The sequence below is a fragment of the Miniopterus schreibersii genome (genome assembly GCF_964146895.1).
Source record: "Miniopterus schreibersii genome assembly, chromosome: 5".
NCBI classification, from domain to species: Eukaryota; Metazoa; Chordata; class Mammalia; order Chiroptera; family Miniopteridae; genus Miniopterus; species Miniopterus schreibersii.
The window spans coordinates 88,850,936-88,875,188 of NC_138106.1; the positions used below are offsets into that span (position 1 = coordinate 88,850,936).

At 49.3% G+C, this 24,253-nt stretch overlaps 1 protein-coding gene across 1 annotated transcript; it reads left to right on the forward strand.

The window, feature by feature from the left end:
* The first annotated feature begins 9,013 nt into the window (after window positions 1-9,013).
* Window positions 9,014-10,623, forward strand: PAQR9 (progestin and adipoQ receptor family member 9). The gene has a single exon (XM_081138622.1). The coding sequence runs from the start codon at window positions 9,204-9,206 to the stop codon at window positions 10,329-10,331; it is 1,128 nt and encodes a 375-aa protein (XP_080994748.1). The 5' UTR covers window positions 9,014-9,203; the 3' UTR covers window positions 10,332-10,623.
* The last annotated feature ends 13,630 nt before the right edge of the window (window positions 10,624-24,253 follow it).

A 24,253-nucleotide genomic window follows, 5' to 3' on the forward strand; every position in this document is an offset into this window, starting at 1 on the left:
CCGACACTGTTAGAACTGACCTTTAAAACGCAAATCAAATTGAAGCACGGCCACGCCTTTCCCATCAGAATAGCCCGAGTTTAGGTTGTGCCTTTCCAGATAAATGGCTGGTTCCCAGGTGACCATGGCCCTTTCCAGAGGCTCCGGGAGGGGGTGGCAGGCATCGCTGGGGGCCTGGCTTCGTGGGTAGGGTCCCCAGGTGATTGATTCTGACGAGCAGAAACCGCTTCTGCAGTCCCTGAGGCCTACAGCCAATGGCTTTTGTGTTTTCTATTTTTGGCTTAGCTTTTCTGGGTTGTGGAGGTCAGCTGGTTAGAGAAGATTCTGCCTGAGCAGGGCCAATACAATTATTCTGAGTTGAGTTTAACTCAGGGCTTAGAAAGCCCTGGGGGTGGGTGGTCCTAAACATTCCCTAAATGTTTATTACGTGCCTACTGAGTGCCAGGCACTCCAATGGGTGCTTTGGAGCAGCGAGCAAAGCCTCGCAGAGATTATATTTCAGTAGGGAAGAGAATGAATGCATACATATTATACCATGTAGTGTACAATGTTGGATGGTGAAATATGAAGAAAATAAAGCAGGGTGAGGTGGCAGAGAGTGATGGGGGCTGTTATTCTATATAAGGTGGGCGGCAGAATTTTCTGAGAGGTGGTGATGTTGAGCAGAGAACTGAATGAAGGGAGCCTGTCAGGGCAGAAAGCATTAGAGGCAGAGGGAGGCAGAGAGAAACAGTGCAAGGGCCCAGGGGCAGCTGTCACCCCACCAGTGAGTCAGGAAAAGGCACCCCTGCTGGGCAGGCAGCCCATGCCTGGGCTGATTATGGGCTGCTAATCAGACCTTGGGGCCCACCGAGCCAGGCCATGGTGCAGGTGACAGCCACGCACAGCCACACAGCGTCTCTCCGAGAGGCACAAGCTTGGGACTTAGAGGAATAGCACGAAGGCTGGCACGGCTGGGGGGAGAGAGGGTAGGATGAGGGAGAGTCATAACTAGCAATCTCCATCTTAAAAGATTCGTGCTTCAGAACAAAAATCCTTTCCATGTGTGAACTAACCGCCAGCCACGTGGGACAGGATTTAGAAGCAGCCCCTCCTCAGGGCTCTGCTCCATTCCCCATTGGGGCAATTACTTTCTGCCATCAACCAGGAGGCTGAGGTGGAATTTCAGAACATCGGCCCTAATGACAATAACACTTTAATTTGGAAACTTAAGGCTGGCTATGTCCATGCCCATCTCACACAGAGAAATTCTCTTCTTCCTCCCCTTTTTATTTCCTTATACCAAGCTTACCTGTCCTGAGGCAAAACAGTCTGTACAGCAAAGTCAAAAGAACCTTGACATAAGTGTAATATCACTAATATTTTTTAAATTATTAAAAATACACCAGTAAAATAGACTCTCCTCACCTCTTCCTCCATCTCTAATGCCTTTCTTTATGACTTTCATTTTCTGCTTCATTTCTGAATTGTTTAAAATGTTTTATAAATCTATTGATTTGACAAGCCCACATCCAACTACTCGATATTATTTTAATTTTAAAAAATAATTTAAGCCCGGCCGGGCGTGGCTCAGCGGTTGAGCGTAGACCTAGGATCCAGAGGATCGGGGTTCGAGTCCCGGTCAGGGCACATGCCCAGGTTGCAGGCTCGATCCCCAGTCGGGGGTGTGCAGGAGGCAGCCAATCAATGACTCTCATCATTGATGTTTCTGTCTCTCTCTCTCCCTCTCCTTCCCTCTCTCTGAAATCAATAAAGATATATTTTAAAAATGATAAAAAAATAAAAAATAATTTAAGCCCTAGCCAGTTTGGCACAGTAGTTAAGGAGTGTCGGCCTGTGGACTCAAAGGTCCCCGGTTCAAATCCAGCCAAGGGCACACACCTGGGTTGCAGGTTCGATCCCCTGGCCGCCGTCGGCAACCAGGGAAGGCAACCAATTGATGCGTCTCTCTCACAGCCATGTTTCTCTCTCCCCCTTCCACTCTCTCTGAAAAGCAATGGAAAAAATATCCTCAGGTGAGGATTAAAAATAATAATTTGAGAAAACAGTTGTTGTGCTGTATGGTGTTGGCATCTACTACACCTGAGGTGGTTAGCCTGCCTCCCTGAGTGGTTATTATAGAGAAGTGACGACAGGAGATAAAGGCTATGTCCTTTGCTGAAGGATCTGTTAGGAACAATATTTGAGGATTTCTGGAGCTGGGAATGTGAGATAGGAACGTAGCCTGAAGCGCTGTTCCACTCCCACTGCCCTCTGCTCAATATTGTAATAACTATGTGTGGTGCCAGGAGGGTACTAGACTTAGCAGGTGATCACTTCATAAGTTCTACAATGTATAATCACTGGTTGTGTACCTGAAACTAATATATTGTACATCAACTGTAATTGAAAAATAAAAAATTATTTTTAAAGGAAGTTTCTATCCCTCAGTGTTGTCATAAGGTTGGTTTTTTTTAATGTCAGTGTATATAAGATACCCTTCAATTAGCTTAGTGATTATGCTGATAAACATTTTCAACAGATACTGTAGCTCGAAAAGGAAAATCATGACACTGAAATATAAATGTACAGACACATGAAAAGATGCTCGACATCAGTGATCATCAGGGAAATGCAAATCAAAAGCACAGTGAGCTACTGCCTCACACCTGTCAGAAGGGCTCCGCCAACAAATCAACAAACAGCAAGTGCTGCGAGGGTGCGGGGAGAGGGGCGTTTGTGCGCCGATGGTGGGAATGTAAACTGTTGTAGCCACTATGGAAAACAGTGTGGAGATTCCTCAAAAAATTAAAAATAGAACTACCATATGATCCAGCAATTCCTCTTTGTAGTATTCATCTGAAAAATAATGAAAACACTAATTCGAAAAGATATATGCACTCCCATGCTCACTAAAGTGTCATTTACAGTAGCCAACATATGGAAACAACCAAAGTGTCTATCAACAAATGAATGAATGAAGACGTGGTACATAAAAACAATGAAATATTAGCCATAAAAAAGAATGAAATCTTAACCATTTGTGACAACATGGATGGACCTTGAGGGCATTATGCTAAATGAAATAAGTCAGACAGTGAAAGACAAATACCATGATATCACTTACATGCGGAATTTTTAAAAAACAAACAAAACCAAGCTCATAGTTACAGAGAACAGATTGGTGGTTGCCAGAGATGGAGACTAAGGGGTGGCCAAAATGGGTGAAGGGGTCAGAGTATAAACTTCCAAAAATAAGTCCTAGGAATGTAATTACAGCATGTTGGCTACAGTTAACAATACTGTATTTCACATTTAAAAGTTGCCAGGAGAGTAAATCCTAAGTTCTCATCACAAGAAAAAGAAACTTCATGTGGTGACGGATGTTAACTAGATTTATTGTGGTGATCATTTCCCAATTTACACAAATATCAAACCATTGTGTTGTATACCTGAAAGTAATATAACGTTGTATGTCAATTATACCTCAATAAATATTTTTTTAATTTTAGAATGTTGCAGAGAACTTTAATCTTTTTAAAAATTCTTATTCATTGATTTTGAGAGACAGAAACATCAATTTGTTGTTCCACTTATCTATGCACCCATTGGTTGCTTGCCCTGATGAGGGATCGAACCCATAACCTTGGCGTGTGGGAAGGATGCTCTAACCAACTTAGTTATTGGGCCAGGGCTCAATAAATATTTTTAAATTTTTTTTAAAAGAGAAAAAGTAACCCAAAAGGGAGCAATGACAAATGAGCTTAATTGAAACCCAGACAGAGCCCAATAACTGAGATGCCTTCCCTTTGATACTAATATGCAATGATATATTTTCCTTTCTGTATTAGTCAATCACTGGAATCAATAATGTTGTGCAGAGAGCAAGGATCGTCTATGAAATCTTGGAATCTGCTATCTGCCTCTTTGCAGAGATCTAGGATATAACAAGCCTCCTGGTAACAACAGATGTTATTTGTTTACAGGGAAATGTTCTTTATATAAAATCTACCTTCCAGCCATGCCTAATCAATATCCAGCTGTCACACTCTGCAAGAATACATGCCTTATTCTGCATGATTCTTTTCAGGGACTTTCTAAGCAGATCCAATTGGTGACCATGTTCAATAACACTTATGGTTGAGCTTTGGCCAAGATGCAACAGTGGTTTCTTTTCTTCTCATCAGTTGTGCTCATTGAATTATTTACAAAGTTTCTGAACAACAGTTTTAAAAACTTAAAATGAAACAGGAGGCCATATGAGGTAATAAGCTCCTTCATTGGAGATGTTCAAGGCTGAGCCTCTGTTTTCTTACCTGAAAGTGGGGATAGTGGATTTACCTTGCAGAGAGTATTCTGAAAATTAGGTAATCTATGTAAAGTGCCTGTCCCAGTACCTGAATACAGTATCTGATCAGTAAATTGAAAGAACTACCATAAATGGGACGAGAGTTGCACTAGATGACTTAAAGGATTAAGTGACATCTCTATTCTAGGATATTAGGATTCTAAGTTCTAACCTTTTAAAGGCTTGCAGTACTGAGAAGAATTTCCCCAATCACGAATATGTGTTGAGTGCTTACTATGGGCAAAGCACGGTGTTTCAAAGATTAATTGTTAATGGACAAGACCTCAATAATCGGTTTCACACACCTGTGTAACTATTTCCAAAGTTAAGTAAGTGGAAACTACCTAAAAGTCCCTACCAAAAGCAAGCAACAGCCAATGACAATCTCCTCCCCAAAGGGTAACTCTGAATTAGGATAAATATAACATGTAAATATGAGGCCTTTGTCTTAAGACAATATAGGCTCTAGCCAGGAAACAGGAAGGGCAGAAGTGAGAGAACTCACTCCAGAGTGGAGACTGCCACCCAGTCAGGAAAGCTGAGGGAGGGCTGAAGGCTCGGGCACGTCCGCTCATAGCCGAGGGACTGTCGAGCGACAGATGGTGACCCCAAAACACCCTTTACAGCGACCTGAGAGGCAGGAAAAGAGAATCCTGTCTTGGATCCAGGAGAGGGGATGGAAGCAGGCTGGACAAACGACAGCGATGGACCATGGGGCAGAAGTCAATGACGTTTTGATCACACACCTTTTATCCCCCGTCAGTGTTTTGACGCACCCCCATATCCCAACATATTATTTATGTTACCTCCATGTACTACATATTAAGTGTATTATAAAACCTTCACAGATTATAGACATTTAAAAAGAGATCTATTGAAACAGAAATTGTGACATTTTATTCTTCACCTTAATCCGTCTTTGTGTGCACCCCACTTTGGCGAGAACAGGTGAACTGGTGGGAGGAAGAGGCATACGGAGTTGACACTCCCTGCACAGAACCACAGAAGGCAAAAACATCCTAACAAGTCTCACTCAGCTCTTCTTCAGAAGGGAGCCCTGTCACCACTTCAGTAAACAGGCAGAAGCAGTGCCAGGTTAGAAAATCTCCCACCACTCTAGCTTCCAGCCCTCTACCTGGCCTTTGGATTCCACTGTTCCTCAAAAGTTGCCATAGTTACACCTGATGCCAGTACCGGGAGGTTTTCCACTATTAGGAAACTCAGTCCCTATAACCTGGAAGTAACCATATCTGATCTGAAGAGTTTGGGTGATAACATTATTTGGGTGGTAGCTGTTTTCAATTTGGGGGAAAGGAAAGCACGTTGTCGACTACCTTCTGTGGAGAGGGACTGAACCTTACAGGGCTCTCTTTGTAGTCTTGGGTGCAATAAAACACTGAGTTTTGTTTGGTTGGTTGGTTTTGCCTATGAATCAGACTAGAAAAAAATTATTTCCTCCTAAAAAGGTAGATTACCTGTAAATATTACAGCATTTTTTATACAGGTTTTACACATAGCTCATTGTCCCTGTCAGAGAACATGAAATTTGCTGTGGAATTTTTATATATGCTTTATATTATTACTGTAGAGAAACACAAATAAACCTATAGTTGGCCTATAAGAACATCACCAAAGCAAACTATATGGGCAGAAGTATTTGTCCTGTTTGCTCCAGTTCCTACACATGACTATATTTTGCAGCCAGGAACCCTCAGCTCCTGAATGTACAGGGTCTCCACAGAACTACCCAAACCACATTTGGGGGCTTCGTTTAACTAGCCTGCAACTGGGAGAATTAGCTGCTTTCTGCCTCTGAACGCTGGCACTGGCTTTTCAATGGCACCTGGCTAGTCTTAACTGCCAAAACCTGGTAGTCAGCCCGGGTTCGTTCAGAGATGCTTTATCTCCAGTGCACCTTCAGGGAATGGCAGCAAGCCCGCTCTTCTATCTGTTTCGCCAAGCCCAGGGCACGTGAGCATGGTTCTCACTGACAAGCAGCAGTTAGTTTACTGGAGTCAAAACCAACTACATAATCCAGCCTGTGCAGGAGAACACATTTTTATATCTCCAAAAAACTTAAGAAAATGAATTCTATAGATTGGTAGCAATTAAGGAAGACACATTGCTGGGGTTTTTTAAAATAATGTTAGTTCAATTTTTCCATTTCCCCAGTTCCTTTTTACTTGGATTTGTCAAGGTATAGCAAGGACAGCTGTCTGGGTTGGCACCAGAGAGCTCTCACAAACACCACTTCATGGCATCAGCTGATTTTGTGCCTCATGTGGGGTGGGAGATGTATGAGAAAAGAGTAAAGCAGGAGTCTCAAGGACTTTCTGAAGGACTTATAAGAAGGTTACAACAGATTTTTTGACTTTGTAAAATACTGAGTGTTTTAAAGAACACCATATTTAATACAGCAGTCTCAACACAGTCATAGAGATAAATGTTATTCTGTCTAACTAGAGTTTTTAGTTATTTTATCTAACTAGAGTTTTTACACATTCATTTACAGTCAATTTCATTATTACTTGATGTGAACTTTCTATTACACTTTCCCCTATTATGTAAGTGAGCTGGTTATGCAACTGACAGACTCGCAAACATGGGAATTACTACAGGACCAACACTTTTTACAGGTAACAGCTCAGGTTGTTTACGGAGTAACAGAGAATATGGAAAGTTCTGGCTGCCCCCGCTCAGGTTTACCGTCCCTGGGCCTGATTTGTAAATGCCCAAATCTCAACCCTTTTCACAAATTAGCCAAGTCCTCAGTCCAGATGTGAAAGGAAATTAGGTTTTGGTTTAAAACAACAAAGCTATAGAAGTGGAAAAACAGAAAACACTAAAACAAAATACTAGTTAAGTAACTACAGCAAAATATCATTGATTTAAAACCCATTGATCAGGAATTTATGACAGCTCAGAAAAGCGTAGGATGCGAGTGGCCCTTTGGCCTAATTGTGTAAAAGTTTGCTAAGTGGAAAACATTCTTTCAGAGAAAAGGCTGAAACTTCTAAAGAGAATGTTTCTATTATCTTTTAGTAATTTTAGATATTTACAATACTGTGATTTCTTAATTACAAATAATTCTTATCCACAACTTAAAAGTCTTCCTTGAGCCACCAATAAGTAAATCTTCGTGACCTGCTTATAAGATTTGCTGTCATGATGAAGATAGCCTTTCATTTATAAAACGAACGGCTTTTCCTAACTCAAACTGCCCTCCTGGCTTTCTCGGAGCAGCGCGGCTGGCCGGGCGCTGCGGTTCAGGTGCGTGAGCTCTAGCAGCAGCCCAGGTTCCAATCCCCCTCCACCAACCGGGCATGTTACTGATGGTCGGGCTGCCTCCATCTCCCCATCTGTAAAAATGGGAAAAATAATAATATCGAACAGATTCGGAAGCTGCGAAGCACCTGGAACAGCGCCTGGTGACGCGTTAGCTCCTGCTGCCACCCCACCGCACCGCGGGTCGCCCGCGTCGCGCCCCCGGGCGTCACCGAGAAAAACTTCGGTGAACCGGTGACGGCTTCCGCGCGGGCAGGCCTTTCAGCGCCCCTTTACGAGGCTGGGGGCCCATGCGGGGGGCAGCGCCCCGCCGCTCCTCGCTCCCGCCCTCGGCTCCAGCCCCGCGCAGGCCCGCACCTGGAGGCGGTTACGCGTCAGCGTCCAGCCGCCCGGCCTCCGCCGCCCGCCGGGCCCCCAGCTCCCGCCGGCCCGCGCCCCCCGCCCGTCCCCCCGCCGGTCCTGAGCGGCCGCCACACGGGTCCTGGCTAGAGGCGCAGGGGCCCGAGGATGGGCGAGCCGAGCCCCCAGGGCCGGTGAGAGCGACCGCGGCGGTGACCGGAGGGCGCGCGGACCGACGGGGACGAGGGGGGAATGACGCACCTACACGAGTCCGCTACGCGAGAGGCTAAACTACGGCTCCGTGCGGGGCGGGCGAGAGCCCCGCGCGCTCCCGCGCGCACCCACGGGGAACGACGCGCAGTCCCAGGTGTCCGGCAGCGGCGCGGCCCCGAGAGGGGGGCACGGCCCCCACGACCCCCGCGGCCCCCGCCTCCCCGGCGTCCCTGCCCCCGCCACCTCCCCGCCCCGCCGGGCTGCGGCGCGCGGTCCCCTCCCCCACCCCGCCCGCGCCGCGCCCGCAGCTCCCCGCCCCCAGCGAACGCCGCTCCCGGTGTCCTCGGGACGCCGCGTGGCTGTCGGGTTTCAGCCCCAGCGCCGACCCTCGCCCCCGGCACGCGCCGCCGAGTGGCTGGCGCAGCCTTTGCCCCGCATCAATCATTAACGGGCCGGCTCGGGCTGCAGCCGCCGAGGCGGGGGATGGTACGGAACCTGAGACCGGGACAACCCTACCCCGGAGGCGGCCGCGAAACACTAGCCCGGGCGGCCCCCGCCCTCCCTCGGGGCGCCGGGCCCTCCTCCCTGCAGCGCCCAGCGCCTCACCCCCGCCTCCCGCGCCGGGGACGGGGACGGCGGCGGCTGCGCCCGCACCACGCGGCGCCCAGTCACCGGGCCGCGCCGCCGCCGCAGTCCGCGCCGCCGCCGGGGCTGCCGCAGCGTAGGCGGCCGGGCCGGGCCGGGCCGGGCCGCGCCGGGCCGGGGCGGGCAGGCGGCGGGGGACGCCGAGCCACGCGCTCCTGCCGGCCGCCGGCTGCTGACGAACCGCTGACTTGTTTTTTTGCTGATTTTTAGGAACGGCTGCTTAGAGGCGCAGGGCTTCTCCGGGACCTGCAGCGACGCCCCGGCGCGTGCACAGAGGCTCCGACGGCGGCCGGCGGGGGCTGCGGAGAGCGCGGCAGCCGGCGCCAGAGGTCGCCCGGCCGCGGGAGCCCGCGCCAGAGGTCGCCGGCCGCGTCCTAGCCGAGCCCGCGGCACCATGCCGCGGCGCCTGCAGCCCCGGGGCGCAAAGGGCCCGCCGGCCACGGCCGGGGCGGCCCCGGAGGCCGCCTCGCGCCCCCACCCCTTCGCCTCCGGGGACTCGGCGGCCTCGGCCAAGCCGCTGCTGCGCTGGGACGAGGTGCCCGACGACTTCGTGGAGTGCTTCATCCTGTCGGGCTACCGGCGGCTGCCCTGCACGGCGCAGGAGTGCCTCGCCTCGGTGCTGAAGCCCACCAACGAGACGCTCAACTTCTGGACGCACTTCATCCCGCTGCTGCTGTTCCTGAGCAAGTTCTGCCGCCTGTTCTTCCTGAGCGGCCGCGACGTGCCCTTCCACCACCCGTGGCTGCTGCCGCTGTGGTGCTACGCGTCGGGCGTGCTGCTGACCTTCGCCATGAGCTGCACGGCGCACGTGTTCAGCTGCCTGTCGCTGCGCCTGCGCGCCGCCTTCTTCTACCTGGACTACGCGTCCATCAGCTACTACGGCTTCGGCAGCACCGTGGCCTACTACTACTACCTGCTGCCCGGCCTGAGCCTGCTGGACGCCAGGGTGATGACCCCCTACGTGCAGCAGCGCCTGGGCTGGCACGTGGACTGCACGCGCCTCATCGCCGCCTACCGCGCGCTCGTGCTGCCCGTGGCCTTCCTGCTGGCGGTGGCCTGCACCGTGGCCTGCTGCAAGAGCCGCACCGACTGGTGCGCCTACCCGTTCGCGCTGCGCACCTTCGTCTTCGTCATGCCGCTGAGCATGGCCTGCCCCATCATGCTGGAGAGCTGGCTCTTCGACCTGCGCGGCGAGAACCCCACGCTCTTCGTGCACTTCTACCGCCGCTACTTCTGGCTGGTGGTGGCCGCCTTCTTCAATGTGAGCAAGATCCCCGAGCGCATCCAGCCCGGCCTCTTCGACATCATCGGCCACAGCCACCAGCTCTTCCACATCTTCACCTTCCTCAGCATCTACGACCAGGTGTACTACGTGGAGGAGGGCCTGCGCCAGTTCCTCAAGGCGCCGCCGGCCGCCCCCACCTTCTCGGGCACCGTGGGCTACATGCTGCTCTTGGTGGTCTGCCTGGGGCTGGTCGTCAGGAAGTTCCTCAGCAGCTCCGAATTCAGCAGTAAAAAGTGAGCCTCTGCCCTGCGGGAGGCGGCTGGTTTGCCCACCTATTTGTACTTTCTGTTGTTGCTATCGTTGGTTTGTTTTCCGGTTTTGTTGTGTTTCCTTCTTTGCTCCCGGAGGGTGCTGCAGAGCCACAGGGGAAAAGTCCGGTGGGGGGGCGGGGGCTTCGGAAAAGGGAAGGCGGTCAAAAAGGAGGGAGGAGAGGGCCACTGGTTTTTACCCGTGGACAAAATCCAGGTGGTGTCTGTGACATCCAGGGATTTTTCGAAGGCAACGAATAAAATCCCAAATAAAACTCCAACCAGTTCGATTTTCCAGTCGTCTTCTGTGCCAGCGGTAATAACAAGTAGCCCTTGTGAGGTCAGGTATGCATTAAAGAGGGTAAGTAGACAGAATCCCTGGGTACTTCCATTTCAGTCTGAGGAATGCGTGGATTTGTCAAAAGAATGGAGCTTTGTAGGAAACGGGCACAAAGACATAAGCCCAGAGCTTAACCTACTAGAAAATGCATGGAATGTGAACAAGTTAGTTATTTCAAAATGTCTCTCAAATGTTATTTAAATAGTAATATATACAATGATTTTCAGAATTTTCACAAGCCTTTAATATGCACTGAATTTTATTTGTCATGTAGTTTTGAATTTTGCAGTCTTCTGCATTGCACACACTTGAACTGGACAGCAGGGCAAGCTGCTGGAGAGCTCTCAGCTACCTTCCTAAACAGTGTTTTCTGAAGGCCTGTGTGCCATGATACAAATGTGAATTATCTACCCTAGGACTCTGGGTAGACTACTGGTGAGGAGCTCAGGGGTCTGTAGATCGCAGACACCCACTTACTCTAATGTACACCACAAGACCTACCCTATTTTTGGTTTGGTTTGGTTTGGTTTGGATCTTCTTTCCCTCTCTACTTACTTAAATTACCACTGGAATAAATGTGCCTTTTGAAGCAATGCCCAAATGACTGGTCCTCAACTATAGGGGAGAGCGGTTGGAGTAAACTTTGTCTTGCTTGACTGTAAATCAGGGTTTAACATTCCACACAGGAGGGAAGGAAGATGGTGTTGGTTTCAAGTTTTTGGTAGCACCAGAAGTAGCTTACCAGGACATGCAGAGCATCTGGCTTCTTTACTAGAAGGAGCCAACCCACTAATGGGTGGTGGTGGTTCCTCATGCAACTGTGGTTCCTAGTGAGGGACGGTGAGAGGACACTGCTCTAGACTGGTGCCATCTATCGTTGATTAAAGATATAATACTCAGGAATAAATGAGGCGGTTATATTATGAAAGGCAGGAACATACTACTTGAATTGTAACTGAATTCTTTGCGTTAAATAAGATTACCTTTGTCTAGTTAAACATTGAAATCTCATTTGGATGCAGACTGTGGTAATGAACACTGGTCATCCCAAATCATGGAGAAATGAGTGAACACGTTCCTGAGATCTTTTCTCACAACCACATTGGCCAGTGTTATTTAAGATATTTCTTATAAACACTAACCTGTACTTGAGATGACAACCCTAGATTAACACAAACCACTGAGGCAGTGTATTCAAACACTTCAAATACTTACCACACTTCCTGACAAGTCCTTCTAGTTAGGAGCCAAATAAGTCACTAAATGGGAAGTGTTGGCTTCGTGGTATGACAGATCAAGCACATAAAGCAGATGAACAGTCACCTCAGCACTGGTAGGCTAGAATATTGATGTTTTTGTTTGTGCTTTTGATCACTACTTATAATCGAGAGGTTGGCACAGTTCCCTGAAGGAAGCAATATGCTTGTGTGTTAATTTGCACACAGAAGTTAAGTTTATATATGGCTATATTTAATTTAGAGCCTCTTAATGGGATTGTAAATACACTTCGCGTATTAGCTAATGGGTGACAGTGTCTCATCTTTTGCAATGTGCAAGGACATTCCTGTTAGGTTACAGAGGCTGAGAATTTGTGCCTACTATGGATGTCATTCTTCACCAGTAACTTAATTCAGTACATGCATTCAAGGGCAGTTGTGGAAATCGGGATATTTCTACCTGCAAAGTTATTTGCATGTCATTATTGTCTCTTCTAGAGCCCCAAAGAGTGTTGGTTTGGAAGCTAAAGACATAAGTTGAGTATTTTCTAGCTTCCTTGTAAAATAGGACCTCCCCTTTCAGAAGGAACTTTCAAGAGACAGCCTTCTAAAAAGGATCATTAAGTTTGAGAACAAGAAATAAACCCTTGTATTGGTCATTTAAAATTCTTGTTGGGTCCACAAGCAGAATTCTCTTCTTGCCGGTGTCTTTGTCCTTAAGAAGAAACCGGTGAAGGATAACTTACAACCACGTCATTTCCAGTGATGATGCCTGAGCTAAGATGCCACAGCTTCCCTTCAGAGGTTTCCGTACCCATTATGTCCCTGAGGGCTCGTTTCCCTTCCCACCCTACCTTTGTTTTTATATACCACATATAATATTGACGACATTCTAGTTGAAAACAGTGGTTTCGCTTCACTTCATGTCTGCAAATAGGTACCATGTACACTACACAAGACCAGGGATGTTTGTGGAACTGTATGTTATTTGCTAAATTATATTGGATTTCTGTCAAGATAAGTGATATTTTAGAATCAGCAAATATTTACCAAGTCTCCAAATTTGCATGGGACTATCCAGGTATATCACACATTTCAGGGGTAATATGGCCATCAGAATAAAACAGATTTAAAGATATTTTTCACACTCTCCATTTTGCCACATCCTTTAAAATTCAGTTTTACTTTACTGTGTTCATCTGTTTGAAATGTAGGACAAATGATAAGAAGGCACTCCATTATCTCTGTACAACCTATTTTGAAAGCATAGAATTTTAAAGCATATTATATAATGCATTTTATTTTTACTTGTTAGTCATAATCTAGATGACATCTCCAGGAGCAGCATCATAGAGCCATGCCTGGGAAAATGCCTGTCACCCTGTGGAGTTGTTCTCTGGGGCTGACTCAGGGAGATTTAATTGACTAAAGGGGGTCCCTTTTTTCCCCACCCTTGCAGCTGCACCCTCAGCTCAAGAAGATGACCTTTACTGAGAGAGGAAGTGAGTTCTTTGGTCATGTCATGGCTGGCTTGTAAAAATAAATGTGCTCTTTCCCACTGACTATCCACTTTCTATAAATAGCCCAGGAAGAAAGTATAGGCCTGCAAAGCTGGCCAGCATGGCCTGCACATGTCTCCATTCATAAATCCTGCCTGTAAGTGCTTGCAGCAAAAAACTGTCTGGCCTATCATGCTATTTCAGGGCAATCATTTCTAAAAATGCAAAATTGGGATGGAGGTGGTTTTTATAATTTTTTCTTTTCTGATTTGGTGCTGAATCTGAGGGCTAACATCAATTAAAACCAGGATTTTTATCTTCAGATTTCTTCACAACTTCATTTAGTTAACCTGTACAAAGCTATAGCAGAAGACAGGTGCAGGAGGATGTATCTTTATTTTAAGGTTATACTGTTGGTTCAAAGTGACAGAAATGTTTTCCAGCTGGCATCAGAATGTGGGGATGGTGTGTGCTTCAGTGTGAGTGTTCGCTAGTTTGCATAGCTATGAGTCTGGCCAAGCACAAGCACTAACTGGAGAATATATAAATATTAATACATAATTGGAGAATATATAAATGTTACATACACACACGTATATATACAGAGTGAAGAGAGATGGCTATCCTTGAATTTAGATTGTAAAACCTTACCAGCTGCTTAATTTTTATCCCCTCGGGTGTTCACCTGCTGCAGTCTGCCGCGGCCGACTGCCACGCATCCGTGCCGGTGGTCCCTTTAGTGATCACTGAGCACCCACTGCATGTCAGACACGGGCGAGGACGCGGCGCGTTGGCGCAGCCGGTACCGTCTGTGGGCGGGACAGGGAGCACCAGAAAGGCCCTCCGGCCAGGGGCCGAGCAGATGTCCCAAGCCCCTGACTTTGGTTCTTTCCTCCTTTCTATTAGCGTAAGAGCAATGCTTAGAATCTTATTTCAATTAACGTGCTACTTACCCACAGTCAATTTCTTTTCTTTTTGATTCTGTCTACTCCTAGGACTTTGTGAGTTTTATGGTTAAAAATAACTAGAAAATTTAATGTAAATCGAGGCGAAGGGATAGCAGGCATATACGTACATAAAAGGGTTTGAAAATTTATTATCACTACTAGTTAACAAAGACTGGTAACAATCACTTTTGGAGTGTATAGTATTCATATATCATTATGAAGAAAGGTTCATCCAAAGTGCCTAAATTGTCATGTCATTAAATGTCTGAATTCCATACACAGCGTAAATTTAAAAATATGCACGCTTAAATGCTTGTATCTCCAGAGGTTAATGTTCCTTAGCCTTTTTCCTCCTTTTAGGTCTTTGTGTTGTAATCCATGAAACATGTCTTAGAAAAAAATATCTGGAGGAAATTATAAAGAAAACTATCAGATGTAAATATGATAGATGTAAATAGGTAGAAAGCATGAGATGGGAGAGCAAGAAGGGTTAGACTCTGTCAGCCCAAATGGAACAGCAAGTTCAACTATAGACAATTTTACCTGGGTTTTAAATTTGTCCCTAGAAAAGCATGTGAACTCCCCTGCAAGGCATTTTATTTGGCCACCCAACCACATCCTATAGCTTTTGACCTGAGCACTAGTGCCCAGGTATATTCTGAATGGAACACTTACCCCTGGCTTAATGTCTTTAATTTGTTTCCATAAAGTTAGGGCATAAGTCAAAAAGGCATTAGGGGATAGCACCAGCCAACTGTAAATTACCTTTTGAATCATTTCCTTGAAAGATTGCCAATATTTTGTCATGTATCGCCTGACGAAGAGTGGACAAGCCTAGCCAAGCCGGGAAGGGAAGTGTCCGTTGGCGGGAGCTGAGAGCTGCTGTATTCCTTTGTGAGAGGCCACACGCTCCCTATTGAAGATTTTATTTCTTCAGTGTCATGAATGGCTATTTCTTAAATGTGAAGATGTGTGTCAGTTCTTCTGAGTCACTTTTCCAAAAAGCAAATACAAAATTTTGTTGTTAAAAAAGGACAAATGTATTGCATTTCTGGTTTGCAGATTTCTAACCATTTGGTAGGCTTTTCCATTTTAGAAGAGCTTGTTAAGAGTCTGTGAGCAAGTTGCAGAATTAGAATGTTTATTTATAGGTCAGGGGCCGAGAATGCTCATTTGGCTGCTAATTGTGGGAGGATGTGACTTTTTGAAAGCTCTGAACACACACCTATATGTAACAAAATGCTCACTTACTTACTGTTTAACTCAGCGGAAAAACAGCCTCTTTTTGAGCTTTTGAAAATGTTCCCCTAATATATTGTGCTTCTAAATGTAATGTATGAACTTTAATACTGTTTGTTCTTGAACAATTTCTGGAAGCTATTCCAAACGTGACATTTCTTAAGGAAAATTTCTTGGATGTGTAAAAGTTGCAGGCCACCTTTCTCATGCCTTCCAGCTCCACCTAAAATATGCAGCAAGAACTCAAGGAGGAGTGGAGGGGTCTCCAGTTGGTTCTTTACCCATCTGTGGAGATGGCCCTGCCCCTCATGGCTCCCCACAGCATTGAAAAAGACACCATGTAAGGAAATCCTTGATTCCAGGTGAAAAGAGTATGGGGACACATTTTTTTCTTTTAGTGCCATCTCTAGTTAGGAAGAATAGTCTGTTTTTCATATGCCAGATGCAAAAAAGAAAATTAAAGGAAAAATTTTTAAAGAAGTATTCTAATTTTATATTTGAAAGGTTTATAATAGCGATGTGTTTGTAAACAGGGCCTCAGCACATGGATGAGAGCCGGTGCCTTTGGAGCGCCTCTCCTTTGTCCTGGGAGTTGAACCACCTGGAGCTCTTACCCAAACGGTAAAGACCTAGTAGGTCTTTAAAAATGTAAATAATGTATAGTTTAAAGACAGATTAAAAAACTTTTTTTTTTTTTAAAAAAAAGAAAACTCAGCTATGTTATAGGAATGTAACACGGCTAAATTTTAAAATCTTTTAAAAATTCTTGTTAGAAACTTCATTAAATTCCCTCTCCCCGCAACACTTGGCACAGAAGGTCAACTTTTCCACCTGGTTGGCTTTCGGTTATGGAGGCTCTGAGCAAAATTATTCTAAGCAACTGAGTATACAGGCAATAAAGGGATAAGGCCCAGATCACTCTGATGGGTTTACAACCACTGAGACTAAGCGGGCACAGCCCGGACACCCTGCTCCTCATTTCCCAGCACAGGCTCTGCCTCCGCGGCGGCGGGGCCGCGGCTGCTCTCCTCTCCGGAAAGCCTGCAGCTGCGCTGAACCCTCACTTCCCCCTTCCCCCGCCATTGCCACCACCCGGAGCCTTGGCTTTCACTCAGCCTTGAAGACAAAGGTTTCTAAAAGGTTTCCATTTCGGCCTTCTGAAACCATCTGCCTTCTGAGGTCCATCCACTTCTAAACTAAGGATTCAGACCCGCACTCAGATTTACAAGAATGTACCACCTTTTGCAGGAAAGGGCACGAGTTGAAGGGCCACGCTCATTTTTCCTCGGCTCAGAGGCCGGCAGAGGGTTTAACAGTGACCAAATGGAGACCTCCTTGTGCCAGGTTTTTACTTTACTTTGTAGTTCATGTAATGGTGACGGGGAGGAGAAGAGCATAAAGGGTGGTGCAGGCATAAAGAAGGAAAGGAACATGCCCCGCTGCTTGCTAAAGTAATCCTTGGGCTGCCCCGACTCCGGCCCACATGCATCCTACACAGCCGTATTCAGCGAGCTAGGGGGACGTTCTCAGGATGTGTGCACTTCAGACAGGGACTGCGATGTGGTTTCGAAGCATTAGTATTCTGCAAGCATCGCTTATTCGTAATTCCACATGTCCTGGTAAATGAGGAAGGAGAAGCCATCCACAGATTTGGCCAGTTCTGTGCATGTAGCTGAACTGTGACTCGTTTCTGTTGTGCAGTTTGCTATGACTTTGGTTTTGTGAGACATTTGTTCCCTACGGTCTTGAATATAAAATTCTGTATAACTATGCAATTTTTTTGCTGAAAAACAAATGTATAAAATAAGAATAAATTCTTTGTAAGCTAGTGTTTAGGACTTCGTTTGTATGCGTATGTGTATGCTCAGAAGATACCCTTCAGCAAACATCCCTAAATTGGTAGTAAGGATGTATACCACTAGCAAACATGATAAGAACAAACATTAGACGTCTTATAAAAATCAGCAAGCAGAAGGGAGGAGTTTAAGTTTGTCCTGAAGAAGCACCCTTAGTATATTACTTTATACCTTTTAGTTAAATGAAATGGAAAATTCATGAGTTACTTTGAAACCATATCTTCTAAGAGAATACTTCTAAGTCTACTTAGTAGGTAATGAAGATCTTCCTAAACCTCCCTACTTTCCTATTTTTTTAAGGGCACACGAGGTCCATGGGCTTCGTGTAATACAGCCTGTCCCAGAACCGCAGTGATGTGTGTGAATTTGCAGTATCTCTGTCCCAAATAAGCCTAGTAAGGGCCATCTAACTTCAGTTCTTAAATTCTGTGGTGATTGCTAAATTTTTAAATCATGTTGACTCTTGTTCCAGGTAGGACTTTTTGGTTATTAGGAACAGAAAGTCTCCTCTCAGTTAAGTATAAAAAGGTCTGTAGGAAGAATCTGGGAGCTCACAGCATGCACAGAGTGGATCCCCAGGCCTCGGGAGGGACTCAGCTCGGGATGCCAGGGGGACTCCAGTGCTCCAGCAAGATGAGCCAACTCCAGCTGTTCTGTGGCCAGGTATAGCTGTCCCCAACTCAGATTCCTGGGAGAGTATCTGATTGGCCTAGCTTAGGTCACATAGACTCTAAAGGTGTGAAGGTGTGAACACCTGTGATTTACAACCCTTTCCAGAACCACCTGGAGGGAAGAGGTTAATTCCCGAAGGAAGGGAGGTTGGGCAGAGAAAACAACAGCTGTCAGTACTCGCCCCTTGGCTGGCTGAGGCACAGGCACACCTCTGCCATCCCAACTCCTAGGAGACTGAAGGTGGGGCTGGTGGGTACTATGCAAAGCGCTTGTCCAAACCCTGTGCCTTTCAATGTGGGTCCCGCCCTAGCTCTGAAGCACCTGTTACAGAAGGGAGGGGAAACGAGCCAGCAGCCCAAAGCACAAGTAACCACAGCCCAGCGCCCAACTGGCTAGCCCACACCCTCCTTTTCATGCCTGTTTCTCTTAATATAATACAACCATTACTGTGTAATCTAAGTGCTCTTGCCCCCTTCTCAAAGTCAACCCCCAATCCTGACTTAGAACTGCAGCAAGCTCCCAGCACCCAGGATCTCCACGTGATGCGAATTCTTCTTTTTCAGGGCAGGCTGTGGCTAAAGGGGACTTTCCGCCACCCCCCAACTCACCGTACAGTGGCAGAGAATGGGATTGCTGGGAGGCAAACGCCCACTCAGAACAGCACGCCACTTTTAATAGCATCACCGTTACATGGCAGCCATCACAGCCTACCTTGCTCTGTGGCCACTCCCGTCTTGGCCACCCAGTGCCTCTTGGGCCTGTCAGTCGCCTGCCTGTTTGCCTTAATCCTGTCTCTCACTGCTTCTGTACTAGAGCTGAGTTTAGGTTCTCTTACCCTCTGGCTTTTTGTTAGGTCCTGCCAAAGGAAGCTGTGTGAAAGATTAAGTGAGAGGAGGAGGGAGGAACACGGGGATCCCCCCTACCTCCCTACTCTCCCTGTATGGTTCCATTTTTTTCCTGAGGTCCCAGCCCTGACTGATGCTGCCAGTCAAAGTGTAACTCTGAGGTAAGCCAGGATAAGAATGAAGCTGGCTCATGGAAGGGGGCCAAAAGAGTAAATCACAAAGAGAGCCTTGATCAATCTGTGCCTGAAGCCTGCCCAGTCTTTCTTATGTAAGGCAATAAATTCCCTTTATTTTACAGTCCAGTTTAAGTTGTATCTATTCTTTGTGGCTGGAAGCATCTTAGTGATCCGCAAGGTCTGCTAACCTTCCAGCCACATGTCAGGATTTGCTCAGCCCCCATTCCATCTTCACTCAGCTAGTCCTTCTCAGGGTCTGCGTTCAAGGTATATGAAGTGCCTCATTTTTAAAGTACAGACTTCTGTGTGAGGACTCCGCACTGCCCAGTGACCCTTCTGTGCTGCCTGAATGGCTTTCTCTCCTGTCCTCCACCTGGGACTTCATGTCTGACCCTCGCGCTCCCGCCCACTCCAATCCTGCCACTTCCCATCTGTGCAGAAACCACACTTTGCCTACTGCCCTTTGTTCTGCTGTGTGTTCTGCTACTTCTACTCAACGGGGTTCTTCCCAAGGACATGTAAAAGTGTACTACTAGTGTTTCCCCTGCAGGAGAAAGTCACGCTCCCCCCACTATGGCACACACTCCCCTCTTCTTCACAGCCAGACCTTGCAAGAGTGCCGCACACTCTGCTTCCACGCCTCCCACTCACTCTTCACCCATTGCATTCTGTGTTCCTTAACCTCACGAGAATGGTTCTTACAAGATTTCCAAAAACCTCCTTCTTGACGAATGGATACTTCTCTGATCCTTTCCCCATTCCTTTCTCATGAAAGTCTTCCCTTGGCCTATGTGACTGCCTGGATTCCCTCCCACCTCTCATCCTACTCTCCCGCAATCTCCTTTGCTGGTTCCTTTCCCTTGCTCATGCCTGATGTCAGTTTGCTCAAAGTGTGAACACAGCCCGTCTACACTGGTAAACTTTAAGGACACAGTCAGCTTGATGCTGCTACTTCCCAGCAGCTCTCTGAGGCCCAGCAGAGGCCTTGCACTTCTTGTTCCAGGAAGCTCAGCCTTGAGCCTACCCCAACCCTTCCAGGGAAAGAGAAGCCAACTGATGCCCGTTAATAAATCCCCTTCAGCCCCAAGTAGCTTGAGTGGGTTTTGCTGTCTGCAACTGAAGCCCAGTGGGTACCACAGGTAAGCAGGAAAAGATGCTAGAAATGGGAATCCATGGCCCCTGACTCCCCAATCACTGGCAAATGGTTTGTTGGGCTTCTGAAGTTTTACCTTCAACTTTCCTTGGAAGACAAAGCAGGTTCTGTATCGGGCAGCTTCTTCACAGAGCTTGGATCTATTTCAAAGCAAAAAAACCAGCATTAGGAAGAAATTACCTAGGCGGTGTTTTTTTCCTTAATGTTGACTTCAAATAGATGGAGATACAACATGGATACTTAGATGTCTAGTCAAACAATCATGGCATTCCCATGTATCAGCGTAATTTACCTCATTTTCACATAGAAATCCAGCTCCTAATAACAAAAGTCTAATAAGTATAAGAGCATACAGAATTATAACATTAGATAGGAACTCTCTGCGTCTCTGATCTAATTGCGTAATTGAGGTCTCCGTCTCAGGGGCAAGCCATAGGAAGTGAGCCAGAACTTGGGCAGCTGCTCGGCTTCCTCCTTCCCTGGACAGAGGTCCTTACCCTGCCATGCAACCCCTGCTTCTTGCAGGAGTGCCCTAAACTCTGTCCTAGGAGAGCCTGCACTGGACAGGGGGCCTGCTCCCTGGAGGGTGGGGCAGGTGCTCCACGTGGGCCTGCAAGGGCAGAGCTGCCCTGCACTGCGAACTTCCCCAGGCCTGCCTGCATATGTCTTCATGCAATTCTGGGAGCTACCCATAGCCTTAAATACGTTGTTTCTTTTTTTCTTATTATTTTTCCTCCCTTAAGTTAGCCAGGGATTCCCATTTCCTGCAGCTAAACAATAAAGACAGAAAACTTCCAGTTTCTCCTCTGGCATGTCAGGAGCCTAGAAGTTGTCACTTCACCCTAACGATAATGAAAAAGCTGGACTGCAAAAGCAGCACGCCCTGGCCGGTTGGCTCAGCAGAGCGCCGCCGGCGGACTGAAGGGTCCTGGGTCTGATTCCAGCCCAGGGCAGTCCGTGGGTGGCGGGCTCGACCCCCGCCCTGCTCAGGGTGGATGCGGGAGGCAGCCAACTGATGTGTCTCTCTCCCTCCCACTCTCTCCGAAAAGCAATGGGAAAAATATCCTCAGGTGAAGATTAAAACAACAACAACTCTTCTGAGTCCATCAGCACAGTGAGGTCACCGGGCAAACCTCGATCCTCAAGATTGGAGACGCAAGCAGGTGGGTACAGGGAATTACAATTTACCACATTGGGAACTCGCGAGCAAAAGCCCGAGCGGGAACCAGTGCTGGGTTCCTTTACACGGCCATCCTCTCTGGTTTTCAAGTAAAAAACTATAAGGGTACTGAAATGGAAAAAACATAGTTTGGAGAGACAGAGCAAGCATCCGACCAGACCGAGGTGAGGCCAGGGCGCTGAGACAGCACACGGGGGCTTTCAAGCGGCTGTGCGCGGCCCCTGCGGGGAGGCCGCCTCCGGGCGCGTGCGGGGCGGGGGCAGAGGCGGCGGGAGAGCGGGCAGGGGCGCCGGGGACCGAGCGCCCACGGAAACGAAGACGGCCTCTGGCGGGCTCGGAGCAGAGCGCACGCGGCCAGGGCAGAGTCGGCGAGGCTGCGGGTGCGTCGCAGGAAGGCCTAAAGCCGACGGGGGAGAGAAGCAGGGCGCGGGGGCGGCGCCCGGCCCGGCAGAGGCGCGGGGGCGGAGGGGCTGGGAGCGGGGCAGGGGCGCGGGGGCGGCGGGGCTGGGAGCCGGGCAGGGGCGCGGGGGCGGCGGGGCTGGGAGCGGGGCAGGGGCGCGACGGGGAGGGCGCGGCCTGTGGGCTCGCGGCTGCCGCCCGCCCTCCTGGGCCCCCGCCGTCAGCGTGTGCGTGGCACCCGGTCAGGGAGGGGGCACGCGGGCGCTCGCCTGCACGAGAAGCCACCTGAGATGCCGCCCGAGACGCCACCCGGAGCCACGCGCCGCGGAAGGGGCGGCCGGCGGCCTCGGGCAGGCCCAGCGGCGCGGGGGGCGCGTCCTCTCCACAGCCCGTCTGCGGGCCACTGTAGGGGCCACTGTCGGGCTCGGTCGCGCTGTTTTAGCGCCACACTACCGTCGCGGGGGCGGGAGGAGGCGAGCCTGAGGAACTCGCGGGGCCACGGTGCGCCCACGGGGCCACGGCAAGGCCATGGCCGCGTCTGACGCTGAGACGCGTTTTTTGAGTTTCATTTGCTTATTTAATTTTTGTTGTTGGCGTTTCTTTTCGTCACTTTAGCTCTGGAGAAAGGGCCAAGCATAACGGTGGCAGACGGGAGGTCCTGCCCGGAGCCTCCATGTTGACCTGCGGCGCCCACGTCTCACCAAGCGGGTTAGGTCCCTCTCGGCCGGCTCACCGCGGGCCGCTCGGGGCGGGGCCTGCTCGGGGCGCGGGGCCTGCTCGGGGCGCGGGGCCTGCTCGGGGCGGGGGGGGCCTGCTCGGGGCGGGGGGGGCCTGCTCGGGGCGCGGGGCCTGCTCGGGGCGGGGGGGGCCTGCTCGGGGCGCGGGGCCTGCTCGGGGCGCGGGGCCTGCTCGGGGCGGGGGGTGCCTGCTCGGGGCGGGGGGGGCCTGCTCGGGGCGGGGGGGGCCTGCTCGGGGCGCGGGGCCTGCTCGGGGCGGGGGGGCCTGCTCGGGGCGCGGGGCCTGCTCGGGGCGCGGGCTCCTCGGGGCGCGGGGCCTGCGGCCGGCGCGGGGCCAGCGGCGCGGGTGCCCTGGAAAGATGCTGCGTCGCGAGCAGCCTTCTTTCTGCAGCAGCGCCGTCAAGTGGAAGAAACACGGTGCAGCGGCGCGTGTAATTTTCCGGTGCCCACACCGAAAGGGTGAAGAATCAGAGGAGAGCATCTAGAGACAGCTCATCCAACCCGCTCCGCCCAGAATGCCGCCGTTTCACATGGCCCCGCCGCCCGCAACGCCCGGCCTCCGCGCCACCCGCGCCTCGGCTCCAGAGCCGCCACCGCCTGCGACTCTCTAAGGAGCCGCCCCCGCCCCACGGACGCCGCGACTGCGGCCTGTGTCATTCCCAGCGCATCGCCTCCGCCCTGCAGACTTACAGGCTTGTCGCTCCTCTCCGCCCGTTGGAGTCTAGGCTCGGAGACGCGGCGCGGGAGCCCCGGCGCCCCGCACGCTGCCCCGCGTGGGCAGCAATGACGTCAGAAAGGAACCGGCGACTCCGCAGGCGCAGCTCCCCGCGTCCGACCAAGAAGACCTCTCGGCGTCGTGCAAGTAATAATGCTGTATTTGAAGGCTTCGAAGGACTCCCAGCGTTCATGGGGACGTAAAGACAGGCTTCTGTAAGTCTGGCTGTCAGTGAGGCCGTTACAAGTGATTCCACCCATGCCTTTATGCATAGGCTTAGACGGGCTCACCCAGCTGTGGGGACGTACGGATCAAGTGTTCTTCAACAGCCATTTGTTTACTTTATGGGTCATCTGAAATGCATGCCAACTCAAAGATTTAAGGTTAAAAAATAGATTTTAAAATAAATATTAACGTATAAAAATGTCGAACTGAGACCAAATGGTGAAGAGTCAGTTAACTAGGGATGGGTCAGCCTTCACAAAAAAGAGTGCAGATGGCCTAGCATAAGAGTGTGTATTATATATGCTCTGTCAAGACAATTTAACAATAGAATTTTCTTGATAAGACTAAACATTTGGGCTGTGGGTCAATAACAATAAAGGTCAACTTTTCATGACAAGGGAAGGGGCTTGAGAGCTGTGAGGCAAGAGAACTGTGGAGACGACCTTAAGGATGAGTCGTTCAGCAGGCGGACGTAGGGAAGGAGGCAGAAGAGCAGCATCTGGGGGCATCTGCTGTGTGCCCTGCGCGTGTGGCTTCATGACCTCCGATCCCCTCAGCGTCGTCATCACTGATTCCGCTCGGCCCGAGGAAGCAGGGGGTTCGTTTCGCGCTTAGGGTCGTCCAGCCAGTAACTGCAGAGGAGAAATGTGAACGCAGGTCTGTCTGCCTGCCGGCCTGTGTCATCCTTCCAATTCATCCTGCTCCGGGCGG

What these genes read in the sequence shown, in the direction of transcription:
- PAQR9 (XM_081138622.1), top strand. Translation starts at nt 9,204, where the DNA reads ATGCCGCGGCGCCTGCAGCCCCGGGGCGCAAAGGGCCCGCCGGCCACG.